Here is a 19,408-nt window from a genome sequence, read left to right on the forward strand (position 1 = left end):
TTTTATTAACATTAATGACTTTTTCTTGTAAAAAATATTTTCTTTAACATATGTTTAAAACACTTAAAAACATTTTTTAAATTTTTTTTACAATATTTGTTAGTCTAAAAATTGGATTTGAACACGCGATGATCTTATCACATTGATAATACCCTTGATTACTTATGTAGTGCAATGCATTGTAAAACCTGTAAAGCCTCTGATATGGTCTATTAGGCTTTTATCTTTGGCAGCTACCAACATAAAGAGCATAACTAATCCAGAACATGTTCACAGCCGAATCATGAATACCACCACAAGAACAATGGGTGCCTAATGTCTCAGCAGTATTAATCCAATAGAGTACTCACAATGGAGGGCCACACATCACCTTAACATGACTATCACAATTTTGAAATCATAAGCAGTCAATTTAAATATAACATGATTCCAAAACAATACAGCACTAATGTATATACATAGCCATATTTTCCACAAAAGAATGGCGCTACCTGCACAGAACACTAGTGGTTCTCTACTTGATATAAGTTGCAGACAAAGTTAATCCTGTTAAAACTGATACATCTAATGTGCAAGAAAAATAGCTGCAAAGTAACCTACATGTCTCAATGGACTGGTGTAAGATGTGGCCCTCGTGCCCCGACATACGTTTCACCCTAGCTTCATCAGGGGGAGTGTGACACATGTTATTTAGCACTGTGTACTTACAATTGCTCATTTTGACTTTCCACCCAGCTAATTCTTCTCTTTTATCTGCTCTATGTAGAAACCGGAAGTCTTGTGTCCCGGTATTTATCATTCCCCTCTTCAACTACTGACTCAGCTGCTCTCTCCTCCCCCCTGAAGAGACTTTTGCAGTGACTGATGACTCATACATGAAATATTGACCTCCTGTTTCTACATAGAGCTTAGAAGGATTCAGCTAGTCAGTTTTTAATCATGTGATGTCAAAGACCTAATGGAAAAGAGAAGAATTAGATGGGTAGAAAGGCAAAATGAGCAATTGTATATAATATGATGATTGCAATATATTAAGAGGATTAAAAATGTGATAGGAGGAGTGCTTCCTTAAATAGGGACTATGTGACAAATTTATAAAACCAAACAGACCAACAACCATTGTATTTGCTGGAATATTTAATTTGAAGCATGCCATATTATCGTTGCTCTGTGTTGTAATCATTTGCCTCAATCACTAAGCTTTCACTAATGTATATTAATATGTAGAATTCACAAATAAATATTTGAGAATAAAATAATGCAGTCTTTGTGTCAAGAAAAAAAAAAAAAAGTAAGCAATAAAAATGTTTTTTTTTCCTTATACAATATGTCCCTTTGTCTACAGTCAGCCAAGGTGCTTAAACATTTTTGTTTTTTTTTATCAGCTGCAGATAATTGAGCGGTGTAAAGTCTAAGTATTTGATCTACACTTCCCTCTTAAACACATGTGACTTCGATGATGAAGAAGTATGATGAGAACAGAGAGCGAGTGCTGGAACTCACTGAGGAAATGACTAGTAACTACATATGTGGGGGGATGGCAGCCTATGGTTTAGTTAGTTCTGGCTGTGACACGTGTCTGCAATGACAGCGTCTCTGTTACTTAAACTCTTTATTGGAATAACAGTCGTTCTTATTATCTGTATCCCAGAATGGTTCAAGACTAAGGAAGGTAAGTTGTGTCTATTTTTATATAAGGGCTAATGGCATTTAATATGACGCTTAATATGACATGATAGTACAGATATAGTTGCAGAATGAGATCAGTACAATCATACTACAAGCCTACTTTTTAGTTATTTTCAATTTCCTATTATCACTTAAATCTCTATCTCAATAGACACAGACAGTTTCGAAACTCCGTGCAGAGAATACAACGGCTGGTATGGGCTCTTACTCCCTATGATGCCATGTGACATAGGAAGTTTATCAGGCTAAATAGTTTTTGAAATGTGAGAAGAAACTTTATTCTGGAGAATAAAACAAAAACAAGCATGAAATTGGAACTAGTGGAACTGTGGGAAAGAGGATTAGTCTCAGTATGGTTGAAGAGTGCGGCCATCTGGACACAGCAAGATTCAGGTCAGGTCACAGTTGGCTATGTGAGTGTGATATCTGCTGTCTCTAGCCCATGTGAGAGTAATAGAGGCATGTCAGGAGGGTAGAAGGATATAGAGAAATAGCTGTAAGGTAAGAAAAGAGTAAATCATACTGTAGTTTGCTGTTTATTAGGCCACTGCAACTTGAATTAGTCTGTCGAAAAATGTACACCACTGTGCAAAAGCTTTAGGTAGGTGTAGAAAATATGCTGCAAAGTAAGAATGCTTTCAAACATACAAATGTTAATAGTTTATTATATCAATTAACAAAATGAAAAGTGAAAAAATAGTAGAGAAATCTAAATCAAATTAATATTTGATGTGACCACCCTGATGAAAAATCACTGACGTCTGAATGAGCCCTTAATATGAGTGTATTCATATCCTAATTGGAGTAAGGGTTTAGGAAATAGGGTATGTGCACACACGTTGTGTTTTGCTACGTGTTTGCTTCAGATTTTTATGCACATTTTCCGCTGCGTCTGGCAGTACCAGCAAAGAGAAACCAGAATTCACTGTTCCCACATGTTGCTTTTTGTTTGCTGCGTATTTTCAGTGATTAGAAAAACGCTGAAAGAAGTGACATGTCACTGTTTTTTCAGCATTTTTCATTTTAGCATGAAAAAATGACACAAATACGCAGCAAAAACACACCAAAAAAACGCACCTACATATTTTGCTGCGTATTTGCAGCATTTTTGATGGAAAAATAGAATGGGAGTCTTTTTTTTCACAGAACTTTATGTGCATTACTAAATAGAGACAGAAGGACAGTGAAAAAAACGCTGCAAATACGCAGCAAAAAACACAACAAGAAATGCAGCTAAACCAGCGTTTTTGACACAGCTAATCTCCTGCCAGAGAAAAGTTGTCAGCAGATTTCGTGAAGACTTTGGTGCATTAAACGTGCAGAAAAAACACAACGTGTGTGCACTTATCCAGCTCTTTAATATGTAGCTATCTCTTTTAACAGGGACCAAATGTAATTGGGCAATTATCTCAAAAGCTATTTAATGGGCTATTCCCTTATTAATCCATCATCAATTAAGCAGGTAAAAGATCTGGAGCTGATTCCAGGTGTGGCATTTGCGTTTGGAAGCTGTTGCTGTGAACCCACAACATGCAGTCAAATGAGATCTGAATGGAAGAGAAACAGGCCATAATTAAATTGAAAAAGAGAAGAAATCCATTAAATAGCATAAATGTTAGGAGTGACAAAGTCAATAGTTTGGTATATTCTGGAAAAAAAAGTTCACTGGTGAGCTTGGGAACTCAAAAAGACATGGACATCCTTGGAAGGCAACAGTGGTAGACGATCGCAGAATCCTTCCCATGGTGAAGAAAATCCCCTTCACAACATCCACCCAAGTCAAGAACATTCAACCAAATGCAGCAAGGTTGATTGGGCAGCATGTCACAGTACAGATGGACAATCACCCAAAACATACTGCGAAAGCAACCCACAAGTTTTTAAGGCAAAGAAGTAGAATATTCTGCAATGGCTGAGTCAATCATAAGATCTCAGCCCCATCAAGCATGCATTTCACATGCTTAAGACAAAATTTAAGGCAGAAAGACCTATGAACAACCAACAACTGAACTCATCTGCAGTAAAAATCCCGCAAAGCACAAAGGAAGAAATCCAGCGTTTGGTTATTCCAATGGCTACCAGACTTCAGGCAGTAATTGCCTGCAAATGATTCTCTACAATGTATTAAAAATGAACATTTTATTTTTGGTAAAGTTAATGTCTTCAGTTACTTTTGAGTCCCTGAAATTAGGAGACTTTGTAGAATAATGGTTGCAATTTCTAAATGTTTCATGGTATATTTTTGTTCTACCCCTTTAATTAAGCCTGAACGTCTACACTTCAAGTGTATCTCAGTTGTTTCATTTTAAATATAAAAATTGTGGCGTGCAGGGTCCAAATCACGAAGATTTGGTCACTGTCCAAATATTTCTGGACCTAACTGTATTTCAAGTTTTGACTCATCAGTTCAGAGCACTTGCTGCCATTTTTCTGCATAGTTGGGTCACTTGGCATTGTTTTCATGTCTAAGGTATGGCTTTTGAACAGCAATTCTTTCATGAAAACCACGTCTGACCAGACTTCCCGAACAATAGATGGCTGGTTGCTGCCAGTTCTGAGCTGATGGCACTGCTGGACATCTTCCAATTTTAAAGGGAATCATAATTCCTAACGCAGTTTTCTATTTTCAGATATTGACTGTGTTTCAAGCTACACCAAATGCTGAATTGATATACAGTGGAGAAAATAAGTATTTGATATACTGACTTTGCAAGTTTTTCCACATACATAGAATGGAGAGGTCTGTAATTTTTATCATAGGTACACTTCACCTGTGAGACAGAATCTATAAAGAAAAAAAACATAAAATCACATTGTATAATTTTTAAATAATTAAATTGTATTTTATTGCGCGAATTAAGTATTTGATCACCTACCAACTTGCAAGAATTCTGGCTCTTACAGACCTGCTAGTTTTTCTTTAAGAAGCCCTCCTATTCTGCACTCATTACCTGTATTAATTGCACCTGTTTTAACTTGTTACCTGTATAAAACACACCTGTCCACACACTCAATCAATCACACTCCAACCTCTCCACCATGGCCAAGACCAAAGAGCTATCTAAGGACACCAGGGAAAAAATTGTCAACCTGCACAAGGCTGGGATGGGCTTCAGGACAATAGGCAAGCAGCTTGTTGAGAAGGCAACAACTGTTGGCGCAATTATTAGAAAATGGAAGAAACACAAGATGACTATCAATCTTCCTCGGTCTGGGGCTCCATGCAAGATCTCACCTTGTGGGATAAGGATGATTTTGAGAAAGGTCAGGAATCAGCCCAGTGCTACATGGGAGGACCTGATGAATGACGTGAAGAGAGCTGGGACCACAGTCTCAAACATTACCGTTAGTAACACACTACGCCGTCATTGATTAAAATCCTGCAGGGCACGCAACGTCCCCCTGCTCACACCAGCACATGTCCAGGCCTGTTTGAAGGTTGCCAATGACCATCTAGATGATCCAGAAGAGGCATGGGAGATGGTCATGTGGTCACATGAGACCAAAATAGAACTCTTTGGTATCAACTCCACTCTCCATGTTTGGAGGAAGAAGAAGGATGAATACAACCCCAAGAACATCGTCCCAACCATGAAGCATGGTGGAGGAAACATCATTCTTTGGGGGTGCTTTTCTGCAAAGGGGACAGGACGACTGCACCGTATTGAAGGGAGGATGGATGGGGTCATGTATCGTGAGAGTTTGGCCAACAATCTACTTCCCTCAGTAAGGGTATTGAAGATGGGTCGTGGCTGGGTCTTCCAGAATGACAATGACCGAAACACACAGCCAGGGCAACTAAGGAGTGGCTCCATGAAAAGCCAGTTTCCAGACATGAACCTAATAGGAGGGAGATGAAACTCAATGTTGTCCAGCGACAGCCCCAAAACCTGAAAGATCTGGAGAAGATCTGTGTGGAGGAGTGGGCCAAAATCCCTGCTGCAGTGTGTGCAAACTTGGTCAAGAACTAAAGGAAACATCTGACTTCTATAATTGCAAAGAAAGGTTTCTGTACCAAATAAGTTCTGTTTTTCTATTGTATCAAGTACTTATTTCATGCATTAAAATTAATTACCGTATATTCCGGCGTATAAGACGACTTTTGAAGACTGAAAAATCTTCTGTCTAGTCTGGGGTCGTCTTATACGCCGGTAATGTTTTTGAACTTTCAGAAATTGACATGCGGGGATACTCTGGGGGTGTTAATAAGCTGCCGTGGCCGTATCCCTGCCATGTGGGAGTTAATATAAGGTGGAGGGAGTTAAAATACGGCGGCGGTAGGTCCAGACAGTCAGCGCTTCTGTGCTGAAACTGACACATCGCTGCGCTGTGCCTTCTCAGGCCTGGGACACAGCGCAGCGTATTCCCAGCAGCGGAGACAGACAGAACCTAGCGAACTTTTCTGACACATCGCAGTGTCTTCCCAGCTCCGGACACAGCGCAGGGCTTCTGTGCCGACAGCTTTCACTTGTCACAGAAGCGCTGCGCTGTGTCCGGAGCTGGGAAGTTCGCATCGCTTCTGTGACAAGTAGTGTTGAGCATTCCGATACTGTAATATCGGGTATCGGCCGATACTTAATTCCGATACTTTTACAATATCGAATACCGGAATCGGAAGTTCCCATAATGCCTGCGCTCTGCAGTGTCTCTGAAGGATGACAAGCTGGATGGCAGAGCTCAGCTGAGATCCAGCCTGTCATCAGAATGCCATCCCAGCGTGGGAGAATTCTCCTGATTGTTTAAAAGCCGGCGGGCGGTAAAAAGCCGCCGGCTTTTAAACAATCACACAGCCCCATACTGCTTCCCCGCAGCCTCCCACCCCGATCCTCCGCTCCCCTCGCCACCTCCCATCCCGATCGTAAGTTAGGACCGGGCGGGGAGTGCAGCACAAAGGAGCGGGGAGCGAAGGACCCGGGCGGGGAAGCCGGCAGTGAAAAGACTTCACCGCCGGCTTTCCCGTTCTGTGCTGCGCTTTCCCGCCGGTTATTTCAAATGAACAGCTGAGGTATCAGGTGATGCCGATCAGCTGTTCATTTGAAGTCGCCGCGGTGCCCTCAGAGGGTTCATGTGAGTTCATGCTTGACTGCATTGCATGAACTCACTTGAACTTTCCCACGGTCTCACAGGTCAGCCTCACCTCCCAGACCCGTCATGATTGGTGTGTGCGGGTGTCTGTGCGTGTGTCTGCGAGTGTGTGTGGGGTGTCTGTGCGATGTCTGCGGGTGTGTGCGGTGTCTGTGAGATGTCTGCGAGTGTGTGCGGGTGTGCGCGGTGTCTGTGCGATGTCTGGGGGTGTGCGCGGTGTCTGTGCGATGTGTCTGTGCGATGTCTGCGAGTGTGTGCGGGTGTGCGCGGTGTCTGTGCGATGTCTGGGGGTGTGTGCGGTGTCTGTGCGATGTGTACGGTGTCTGTGCGATGTCTGCGGGTGTGCGGTGTCTGTGCGATGTGTGCGGGTGTGTGTGCGATGTCTGCGGGTGTGTGCGTGCAGGCAGACATAGGCCGATGTGACACTACTACTCCCATCGGCCTATGTCTGTCCCCCGTCCACTCCTGCCAGCAGGATCAGCTCGATGGGAGCAGTAGTTCCCATCAGCCTGATCCTGCTATATAAATTGCCCTACTGTGTCCCCAATAAATGTTAAATACATGTCATTGGTGGCCAGTGGTTACCTACAATAAATTAGTTCATACATTACCTGTCCCCGCCGATCGCCACCTAAAATAAAGTAAAAAATAAAAAACTACACCTATACTCACCTAGACACCTAATTCCCCGAAGCCATCGATCTCCTGTAATAAAATATAAAATAATAAACCACAACCTTATCCTTACCCCTCCGTAGTAGTCCACGAGTGTCCCACGAAGATCTCCAGTTCAGAGCAGCCACATAGAATGTGACCGCTCTGAACCGCTGCCGCCGCTAGAATGATGGGGCCGTAAAGCAGCCCCGTCATTGCATAAGCGGGTTCGCCGGAGTTCAGGCAGCGCTGCTCCGGTTAGCTGCTTTACGGCCCTGCTGTATCGTGAGAAATTCCCACGGTACAGCAGTGCCGTAAAGGAGGTCTCCGGAGCTGCGCTGACTGAATGCACTCCGGTGACCTCAGTCAGTGGCTCCCGCTGCCGGGAGCGGACGTGTTCCCGGCAGCGTGAGCTTACAGCAGCCATGCACAGCTGTCACCATCTCCAGATGTGACAGCTGTGCATGGGAGATCAGCGCAGGAACGTGGACAGGTAACTATTTTTTTTTTAGTAAACTAAGAATTAAATAAAATGGTGTGTTTTATTTCAAATAAATTATTTTTTTCTTGGTGTAGTGTGTGTTTTTTCTTTTTAACACTTTGTAGGTTAGTAATGGGGGTGTCTTATAGACGCCCATCATTACTAACCTGGGCTTCATGGCAGCTGGCGCTGACATGAACCCCAGCCCTATTACCCCCTGCCACCGCACCAGGGCAGCGTGGAAGAGCGAGGCTAAGTGCCAGAATTGGCGCATCCTATGGATGCGCCATTTCTGGGGCAGCTGACGGCTGGTGTTTCTAGCCTGGGAGGGGGCCAATATTCATGGCACCCTTCCTGGGCTATTAATATCAGCCCCCAGCTGTCTGCCTAGCCTTTGCTAGCTATTAAAATAGGGGGGACCCCACGTCATTTTTTGGGGGGGTCCCCCATTTTAATAGCTAGTAAAGGCTAGGTATTCAGCTGGGGGCTGATATTAGTAGTCTGGGAAGCTCCGTGGGTATTACCCCCTTCCCAGGCTTCAAACATCTGCCCCAGCTGTCTGCTTAACCTCCGCTAGAGACTAAAATTAAGGGGAACCCCACGCCAATTTTTTTTTAAATAAATCCTTTATTTTAACACTAAATGACAAGTACAGTAATCAACACTGTCACTGTACTTCATATATATGTGACTGACATGTTTCTATCTATCTAATCTATGTATGATTCTCTATTCCTTCTATTCTAAATTGTCGGGTACAGATGCTGAATTGCCGGCCGGCTTTTTTAAAGAGACGGTGCACGAAAACACTATTATATTTTTTAATAAATCCTTTACACTAAATGACAAGTACAGTAAGCAACACTGTCACTGTACTTCATATATATGTGACTGACATGTTTCTATCTATCTAATCTATGTGTGATGCTCTATTCTTTCTGTTGTAAATTGTCGGGTACCGGTGTATGCCGCTGATGAAAATGGATGATAGTAATGTTGTTGTTGTATGCCTTATGTTTATGAGTGACAGTTTTCCTGCTATATACCTGCATGTCATAAGAATTTAAATTAAAAAAGGACCATGTTAAATTCAAATCTGTTTTTTTTAAATTTTTACCGGTGTTTGGTATGCGTTGGAAAAGGGGTAGTCTTATACGGTGAATATATCCTAAACTCTATATTTTAACAGGAAAGTAGGGGGGTCGTCTTATACACCAGGTCGTCTTATACGCCGGAATATACGGTATGTAGAAATCATACAATGTGATTTTCTGTTTTTTTTTATTTTTAGATTCTGTCTCTCACAGTTGAAGTGTACCTACAATAAAAATTACAGACCTCTCCATTCTCTGTAGGTGGGAAAACTTGCAAACTCGGCATTGTATCATAATTATTTTCCCCACCGTAGATGTCTCTTTTGTGCATTCGTTTTGTCAATTGATAAAAATATACTATGGACACTTATATTTTTGAAAGCACTATTACCTCGCAGCATTTTTTCTACACTGGACTAAAACTTTTGCACTGAACTGTATATAGAAAATTATGTTTTTATCATGTATTTATGCATTATGCTTGCTTATACAGTACCAACATATTTCCAGCGATTAACAGACATTGTCATAACTGAAACCTTTGGGGCTCACAATCTAAACACCTTATGGGTTAGTCTTTGGAGAGTGGGAGGAACCTGGAATACCCACAGAAAACCCACAGACAAATGCAAAGTGAACATATTAATTCCATGCAGATGCTGTCCTTGGTGGGATTTGAATCCAGGACCCCTGCATTGCCAGAGAAACGTGCTAACTTATAGTACATTTCCCATTTGCTCTGTTCATATATACTTTGTCAAGACAGAGGAAAAGCGTTAGAGGGAGATAAGCAGGATTTATATCTGAACTGATAAGAACAAAAAGCGTGTGCTGTAACTCATAATGTTATATTGGTTAGCAGTGGAACCGGTTCTGCTATAGGTGATGTTCTGATAGTAGCTATACAAGAAATGAAGGAAACTGATAAGGCAAGATTGCACAAATGGAAAAAAGTCACAAGTGTATAATCAAAGCCACAAATCAGTAATGTGACAGAAAACTAGAAAATAAACCACTTGCGCTAGCAGTACTCACTAATATAGCACTTTAAAAGCCAGTGTCTGTAAAATATTTTGCATGCTTGTACATTTGTACATGTGCATTTACATATACTGACATACAAATGTTGTGATTTGAAAATGTAAAAGTGATTTGACCGTATGAACTGGAACTACACGTTTGCCACCCTTAAAAAAATTGGATTTAAAGGGCAAATTCTAAGAGCTATTTCTGCTTTATGCTCCTTCCCTTCAGCAAAAGTCTCTGTTAATAATCATTTTTCTAATTACTTCTCCATATCCAATGGTACTCGCCAGGGATGCCCATTATCCCCATTACTCTCCACCTTGATAATGGAGCTGAATCTATTTGGTGTAATCATTTAATAAGGGGTATTGTTGCAAATTCAAGACAGCATAAAATAGGGCTCTTTGCAGATGATACACTAATTACTATTTCAGATCCTATAAATTTCACTGAGCAGTTTCCTCAGTGATTGAGTCCTTTTCCTTGGTTTCTCATTATAAAGAAAATATAAAAAAATCAAAAATACTGTTTTTTTTTTCATATATTCCAGTCTAAGGAAATCCCTAAAAAATGAATTTCCTTACTCATGGGAGAAATTTAGTATTCCTTATTTGGGGATAAAAATTACTAATCCAAGCTACAAAATCTTAGATGAAAATCTACGTAATATTCAGAAATCCATGCAAGATAACCTTGACAACTTTGATAAATCCAATACGTCTTGGTTAGGCAGGATTGTTCTTTTTAAGATGATAATCCTTCCTAAACTTCAATATATATTTCGTACTATCCCTATCCAAATCCCTGACCATTGGATTAATAAACTGCATAAACAATTATCCAATTTTATATGGCAATCTAAACCCACTAGGACCTCAAAGCTTTCACTGTTTAAACATAAGAAAAATGGTGGAATCGGCCTACCCAATATCTATGTCTACCATGCTTCTAATATCATTCTTTAAAGTAGATACTGGTTCCTTCAATCCGACAAATCTGCCTGGACGGAACTTGAAAAAACTTTTAATAATAATTCCTCTTTATCATCATTGATAATATCCCATTGATTGGATCCATCTCTTCCTTTACCTAATCACTCTTTGATTAAATCTACTATCTCACTTTGGAAAAAGCTATATAGTATCTCAAAAACTAATAAATGTAACATTAATCCCAACAAACTTCCTATCTCAATTTTTCATACAGCTCTACCAAATTTTCCATATATAAAAATGGGAAAAATTTGGAATTCTAGACTGTTCTTCACTTATAACGGGGCCTAAATTAGACTCCATTATAAACTTTCAGTCATTAAAAACCCTACACAATCTTCCTGATGAAGAATTCTATAATTTTCTAGACTTAAGGAAGTATATTAGAAATAAATTCTCTTTACATTTGACCTTTTCAAGAGAACTTGTTACTCTTTTAGAGAATCCTATGAATAACTCAATTTGGAATATGAAGAATATCTAGTCAATTTTTAATTCTGATGTCTCATTTGAAAAACTGAATTATATGTGGAGATGGGAAAAAGATCGAAATAATCATTTCCTCCTAGATAAATGGAAAAAAGCGGTGGAACTAGCGTACAAATCTTCTATTAGCGCAAACCTACATGAAAATTATTTTAAAATTTTATCTAGATGGTTCTCCACTCCCGCTAGACTTAAAAACGTATTTCCTGATCAATCTGATTTGTGCTGGAGGAATTGTGGTCAAAGAGGCAATCTTCTTCACATATTCTGGGAATGTCCAAAACTTTCGATACTTAGGAGAGATGTCTCTTTACTATTGAATAAAATCAACGAATCTCCTGTAAAAATTTCTCCCCAATTGGTTCTCCTTTTTCTGGAAGCAGATGACCTCCCTCAAAAAATTTGACAAGTTTCTTTACATATTTTTTCTGTTATAAAAACATGTATTGCGTCAAAATGGAAATCGATGGATATTCCCTCTATTTCCAACATAATTGATATTATATCAAATAAATCAATAGATCCAAAATACGGTCATAATCAATACAATCTAATCAGAAAATGACACCCCATTCCTAATTACAAGGTGGGGTAATCAAAATATGAACACCACAGTTGTCATTAAAAATTCAATATTTTATCAATACAAAGATAATTATTATTTAACAACATTAAAATACACTAAGCAAAGTACCTCAGTTATGAGGGACAGCAGTGAGCTATGCCTTATTAACAGTTGTCGCTCCACCAAACAAATTATGTCTAGGTAGGAAGGTTCCTAATTATAATAATTATTCACCTAATTACATAATTCATTGGGTAGAAAAATGACCACCTAGGATAAAATCCATGTCCTGAGAGGAGTAAAGTGCAAAATGCAAATAATATTAATATGAAATGAGAAACAAGTCTCTAAATCAATGTGTAGATAGTATGGCTCAAGTGAAATGTAGCACTCCCAAATTCAGTTACATGTGAATATCCAACAATTGTCATAAATTACCTACAACAATAGACAAGCTCTGTGTGTGGCATGCATGCGTCCCTCAACCCCGCCGCGCGTTTCGTAAACACTTCCTCAGGGGACGGAGATAATTGATATTATGTTCTCCCATAACGCCTTTGAAATCTCCTTAGCTTTAAGGAATAACTCTCTACCTAAATTTAATTCCAAATGGTCCTCTTGGAAACGCAATTTTTCCTCCAAGCAAGAGAAGCCTCTTTATGTGATGTTTTATTACTTTACAAGAATTCTTTTAATCTATGCTTCATTCTATGTTGTTTTTGCACATGGTATGCTAACGTTGTGGTGCAATTATGTTAAGATAATCTTCATTTCCTTTTTTTTTTCCTCTCTCTTCTTCTCTACTCTTCCTCCCTATCCCATTTTCTCTTTTCCTTTATTTGGTTGCCTTTCCTTTCCCTGCATCCCTTTCCTGACCCCTTGTTCGCTATACTGTAAAAATCTCCTAATAAAAAGAATTTTAAAGAAAATGTAATAGTGTTCATAGGAAGTTATACTAAGTGAAAACTAAGCACTCTACCCAAGTAGACGTGGCCGGGACGCATTCCCCGTAATCACCTCTTTCTATATTTGAATGCAAATGCGAGTTTGGTGTGGCCTACTTTTCAGAGGTGGGATGGGAGCCAACTTGTTTTTTTGCCCAGGTGCATCCACAACCTTAATTTGGCCCTGACCGTACAATATAATAAGGGAGACAGATGACTAATTTCTACAATGGCCCTTTGGCTTCTGCCAGGTTTCTCCTGTTTATGACCAGACTCAGCTCAGACTATAAGATGAAACCTTTTTAAGATGACTTAAAATGTAATTGAAAAATGGTATTCAAGAGGCGGTCTTCCTAAATAAGATCATAATATGTAAAGAATTTTGGAATATACAGCATAGAAAAATATGTATGGTCTATATTGGTCTAAAGTGGTCTTATGGAGAGGTTATACAGTACAGACCAAAAGTTTGGACACACCTTCTCATTTAAATACCACATATGTTTTTTTTATTTTTTTTACCACGTTCACTGAATGCTAAAACTGACCTGCCATTTTTATTCTCCAGGTCATTACAAATTCGTAGACACCAAACTTGTATAGGTTCTTTTTTATTTAAGTGGTGAAAAAAAATTCCCCCTTTCGCCTCATTCAAAATAAAATAATAAAAAAAACCCTACATACACATATTTGGTATTGCCGCGTTCAGAATCGCCCGATCTATCAATATAAAAAGAGAATTAATCCGATTGGTAAACGGCGTAACGAGAAAAAAATTCTAAACGTCAGAATTACTTTTTTTGGTCGCCGCAACATTGCAATAAAATGCAATAACTGGCGATCAAAACATCGGATCTACCCCAAAATGGTATCAATAAAAACTTCTGCTCGGTGCGCAAAAAATAAGCCCTCACCCGGCTCCAGATCCCAAAAAATGGAGACGCTACAGGTCTTAGAAAATGGTGCTATATATATTTTTTTTTACCAAACTTTGGAATTTTTTTTTCACCACTTAAATGAAAAAGAACCTATACATGTTTGGTGTCTACAAACTCATAATGACCTGGAGAATAATAATGGCAGGCCAGTTTTAGCACTCAGTGAACGTGGTGAAAAAAAACAAACAAACATCTGTGGTATTGCACTTTTTTTTGCACTTTCACCGCACTTGGAATTTTTTTCCCGTTTTCCCATACATGATATGGTAAAACTAGTAATGGCGTTGAAAAGTACAACTCGTCCCGCAAAAAATAAGCCCTTACACGGCCATATTGTCCAAAAAATAAAAACGCTATGGCTCTGGGAACAAGGGGAGCAAAAAACGAAAATGCAAAAACAGAAAATCCCAGGGTTGCGAAGGGGTTAAAACTGACAGGGCACACCTGTGAAGTGAAAACCATTTCCGGTGACTACCTCTTGAAGCTCATCAAGAGAATGCCAAGAGTGTGCAAAGCAGTCATCAAAGCAAAAGGTGGCTACTTTGAAGAACCTAGAATATAAGACATATTTTCAGTTGTTTCACACTTTTTTGTTAAGTATATAATTCCACATGTGTTAATTCATAGTTTTGATGCCTTCAGTGTGAATGTACAATTTTCATAGTCATGAAAATACAGAAAAATCTTTAAATGAGGTGTGTCCAAACTTTTGGTCTGTACTGTATACCGAACAAAAATATAAACACAACACTTTTGTTTTTCATGAGCTGAACTCAAAGATCTGAGACTTTTTCTATGTACACATAAAGCCTTTTTCTCTCATATATTGTTCACAATTTTGTCTAAATCTGTTAGTGAGCACTTCTCCTTTGCCGAGATAATCCATCCACCTCACAGGTGTGGCATACCAAGATGCTGATTATTGCACAGGTGTGCCTTATGCTGGCCACAATAAAGGGCCACTCTAAAATGTGCAGTTTTACAGTATTAAGAGGGTTCGGGGGGTCAGAAAACCAGTCAGTATCTGATGTGACCACCATTTGCATCACGCAGTGCAACACATCTCCTTCGCATAGAGTTGATCAGGTTGTTGATTGTGGCCTGTGGAATGTTGGCCCACTCCTCTTCAATAGCTGTGCGAAGTTGCTGGATATTGGCATGAACTTGAACACGCTATCGTATATGCCGTTCCAGAGCATCCCAAACATGCTCAATGGGTGACATGGCCGGTGAGTATGCTGGCCATGCAAGAACTTTGCAAGGCCATTGAAGAGGAGTGGATCATCATTCTACAAGCCACAATCAACAACTTGATCAACTCTATGCGAAGGAGATGGGTTGCACTGCATGAGGCAAATTGTGACCGGATACTGATTTGTTTCCTGACCCCCTGGACACTAGAAATACTCTAAAACTGCACATATTAGATAGTATGAGATACTTTATCAAATGCTTTGCTGAAGTCGAGATATACTATATCTACCACATTTCCCTGATCCACCCAGTTAGTGATTCCGCCATAAAAGAAAATTAGATTAGTACTTACATACATGCTGTTCAATGATTTTTCCTGGTATAGAAGTAAGGCTCACCAGGCTGTAATTTCCTGGCTCCATCTTCTTTCCTTTTTTGAAGATAGGGACAACATTTGCCCTTCTCCAATCTTCTGTGATTTCTTCTGTTGTCCAGGAATTTTCAAAGATTCTGGCTCATGGTTCTGCAATTTCCTCTGCTATCTCTTTCAGCACCTTAGGATGTAATTCATCTGGGCCAGGAGACTTAAATTCATTTAAATTAGCTAAGTGTTTTCTCACCGTATCTCTGTTTATAGATGGTGAGGATTATTTCATTCCTCTGATAGCACAGTGAAGATCAGTTGATGTTACATTTGCTTTCTTAGAGAACACAGATGCAAAATAGGAATTTAAAAGTTTAACCTTCTCCTAATTTTAGACCGCTTCACCCTTTTTCATCCTGTAAAAATCCTATGGCATCTTTGACTTTTCTTTTGACATACCCCCAAAATCCTTTTTTTCTATTGCTTTTGGTCTCCCTTGCAAACCTCACTTCATTACTGGCTTTAGCTCTTCTAATGCTTGCATTGCATTCCCTGCAGACAACATTATATTCTTCTTTAGATACGTCCCCTTCTTTCCATTTGATATACATTTATTTTTTCCTTTTTAGCAAGTGTTTAAGTTCTGTGTTTATCTATCCTGGTCTCTTTAAATGCTTCTAATTCTTCCTTCTTTTTGGGATGGTTGCTGATTGTACAGTGAGAATTTCATTTAGCAAAATCTCACATCCTTCTTGGACATTTCGGTCCTTTAGAACATCCAGCCATTGGACCTTTCCTGCCCTCTTTCTGAGTTCATTAAAATCTGCCTTTCTGAAGTCTGACCTTAAAGTCTGAGTCCTTGCAGGTCTTCTACCTCTCATAATCCAAAATTTGAGGATAGCATGATTGCTGCCTCCTAAATTCCCAGCCACCTTTACTTCCTCAACCATTTCCTCCCTGTTAATAAGAATTAGGTCCAAGATGGAAGATCCTGTTGTTCTCTCTTCTACTTTTTGAAAGATAAAGTTGTCAGAGAGAGAAGATAAGAATTTTCTGGAGCCATTACTTCTGCCTGAGAGAGATTCTTAACAAATATCTGGATAATTAAAATCTCCCATGATCACTATGTAGTATTTTTTGAGAACAAATACATCTGATGTAAAAGAGTTCATCCATATCATCAGTCTGATAGTAAACACCTACAATAATGTCCTTTCTGTTCTTACCCAAACCGTTTCTACAGAGCTACCATTCTGTGAAGCTTGGATCTCTATGAACATACAATGCAAAATTCCTCCCCTCTTTTTAAGCCTGTTTCTTATAAATAAGTTGTAACCTTCAAGGTTTGTATTCCAATCATGTGTATCATCCCACCAGGTTTCAGTGATGCCTATGACATCATATCTCTTCCTGTGTTCGCAGTTACAATTCTCCTTGTTTCCCATGCTCTGTGCATTTACTGTATATAGACACATTTAAGTTTTTAGTCGGTTTCTCTTGCTCCTCTATTTTTATTCAGAATGTGTTGTCTTTGTTCTTTATTTCCACCTCTAATAGCAGGGTTCGCAACAGAATTCATTAGCTGCATACTTTTTCCTGGTCATATATTTCCCATCGCATGTTGCTCTAGTTTTTTAAAGCTCTCCTGATGTATGTAGCAAGGCGTCAACCAAATATGTGTTTTCCTGTTTTTGTAATATGCAACTCATCTCTAGCAAGGAGTCCATAATACAGGCAATTCATTCCATGGTCAAGGAACCCAAAACATTGCTGACGGCACCATCGATGTAGCCAGTAGTTCAACTGTAGAATTCTGTTCAATCCTTGTTCCATGTCCATCCACTGGGAGGATGGATGAGAAGATGACCTGCACTCCCAGTTCCTTCACTCTCCGGCCTAGGTCTTCATAGTTTCTGCATATAGTTTCCAGGTCCTTTTTGCTGTGTAATTTGTTCCTACGAGTATTAGTGGACATTGGTAGTCATCTGTAGCACTGAAGAGTCTTGATACCCTATCAAACATATCTTTGATTTGCGCACCTCGAAGACAGCACACTTCTCGTGAGGTGATGTCCGATCAGCAGGTAGCGGCTTCTGTTCCTCACAGTAGGGAATCCTCCTTTTCTTCTTCACCACAATGCTTCTTTTTCTCACTTCAAGGGGGTTCTGATTGCTTACTGGAGTGTTCTTTGTGGGTAAAGCACTTTTTTGATGTGTATCTTTGTAGTTGTCCTGCATGAGAGCCTGCTAGCGGTTCTTCAGTGGTATAGGTGCTGACTGCCTCCTCATCTTCCTGATTCCGGTCCATTGACAGGTGGTTCTCTTTGAACATACTGAATTGTTATTTCCACTTGGTCATTAACTTCTGCAGGAACGCTGAAAAGTTCTTCTCTTGCGACATTCTGAAGAGATTCTTCTGCTCTGTCAAGGAGACACTCATCTTCTTTGATGATCTTCAGGGTAGCTATTCTCTCCTGAAGACTTTGCACCTTTTCCTCTAATAGAGTCATAAGCTTGCATTTCTGGCACGTAAAGTTTGTCTTTTCCTTTGGCAAGTCTGTAAATATATAGCACACATTGCAGCACACAATATGGGTAATCTCCTCCATGTTGAGCAAAATTAATTGTTGTCGAACTATTGTAAAGATTTCCTTGATGATTCCCTTCAAGCAGCTTGATAAAGCTACACCCAAATATCTTTAGACTCTTGGTGACTCTTCACTCTTTCCAGAATGCACCAGAAATATGCAAATCACCTTCCTCAAGCTTCAATTTATGGTTTGACAATTTCCCTCAAGCAGCTTGATCCAGCTACACCCAAAGATCTTCAGACTCTTGGCTACTCTTCACCAGAAATATGCATATAATATAATGCATCCCCCATAGTCCTCCATAATCCTCCATATAATATAATGCACCTCCATGTATAATGCTCAGCCCCTACTCCATATTAGTATAATACACAGCCCATATCCTTCATATAGTATAATGCACAGCCCATAGTCCTTCATATAGTATAAGGCACCTCCATATATAATGCACAGCCCATAGTCCTTCATATAGTATAAGGCACCTCCATATATAATGCGCAGCCCATAGTCCTTCATATAGTATATAGTATATAGTCTTCCATATAGTATAGTGCACAGCCATTATTCCTCTATATAGTATAATGTACCTCCATATATAATGCACAGCCCATAGTCATCCATGTAGTATAATGCACCGCCCATAGTCTTCAATGTAGGATAATGCACAGGCCATAGTCCTCCATGTAGTATAATGCACAGCCCAAAGTCCTCCATGTAGTATAAAGCACAGCCCATAGTCCTCCATATAATATACTACACAGCCCATAGTCATCCATGTAGTATAATGCACAGCACATAGTCATTCATATAGTATAATGCACAGCCCATAGTCATCTATGTAGTAGTATGGCCACCGTGTACTCATTGATTTGAAAAAAAAGAAGTACTCACCTCCCACTTGCTCCCCCACCGCTTGACGTCCTCTTCTGAAGCTGGCAGCAGACTTCAGTGTGCAAGTGACGGGAGCGCATAATGTCACTGCCATGTGCCCCCGGTCATGTGCAGGCTGATGTCAGCTGCTGGCCTCTGGTTGGCTGGCAGCGTGTATTGCCACGCATTAACCCGATCGTCCAGCTGAAGTATTTGCTGGTGTCAGCGGGCTCCTCACCCGCCGGGCGGTCCAAGCAGTGACGCGGTAGCTATGCCCCTGCCGACAGTAAGTGGGCCCCTCTGTTTGTCCAGGGCCCCGGCACTTGCCTGGGTGCACCAGGTTTGACACCGGCCCTGCCAGTAGCCCTTATTACTTAATTTGCAGACACTGTGTTTCGGGGCACTGTCCCTTGACTGCAAATTGAGCTTCTGGTTC

General features: G+C 40.0%; 1 protein-coding gene across 2 annotated transcripts in view; it reads left to right on the forward strand.

Moving 5' to 3' along the window:
* Positions 1-1,440: 1,440 nt before the first annotated feature.
* Positions 1,441-19,408, forward strand: part of TMEM156 (transmembrane protein 156) — a 42,606-nt gene continuing 24,638 nt past the window's right edge. Inside the window, exons 1-2 of one of the 2 annotated variants that reach the window (XM_073657094.1) lie at positions 1,552-1,672; positions 1,841-2,082. In XM_073657094.1, coding sequence (XP_073513195.1) covers positions 1,995-2,082 — 88 coding nt within the window. In that variant the 5' untranslated portion in view covers positions 1,552-1,672; positions 1,841-1,994. Of the gene's footprint in view, positions 1,673-1,840; positions 2,083-19,408 lie in introns of both variants that reach the window. The other variant, XM_073657086.1, reaches the window with a different exon arrangement.

The sequence above is a fragment of the Phyllobates terribilis genome, unplaced genomic scaffold (assembly GCF_046119375.1).
Source record: "Phyllobates terribilis strain yellow unplaced genomic scaffold, ASM4611937v1 Scaffold_1__5_contigs__length_1240528914, whole genome shotgun sequence".
Lineage (NCBI taxonomy): Eukaryota > Metazoa > Chordata > Amphibia > Anura > Dendrobatidae > Phyllobates > Phyllobates terribilis.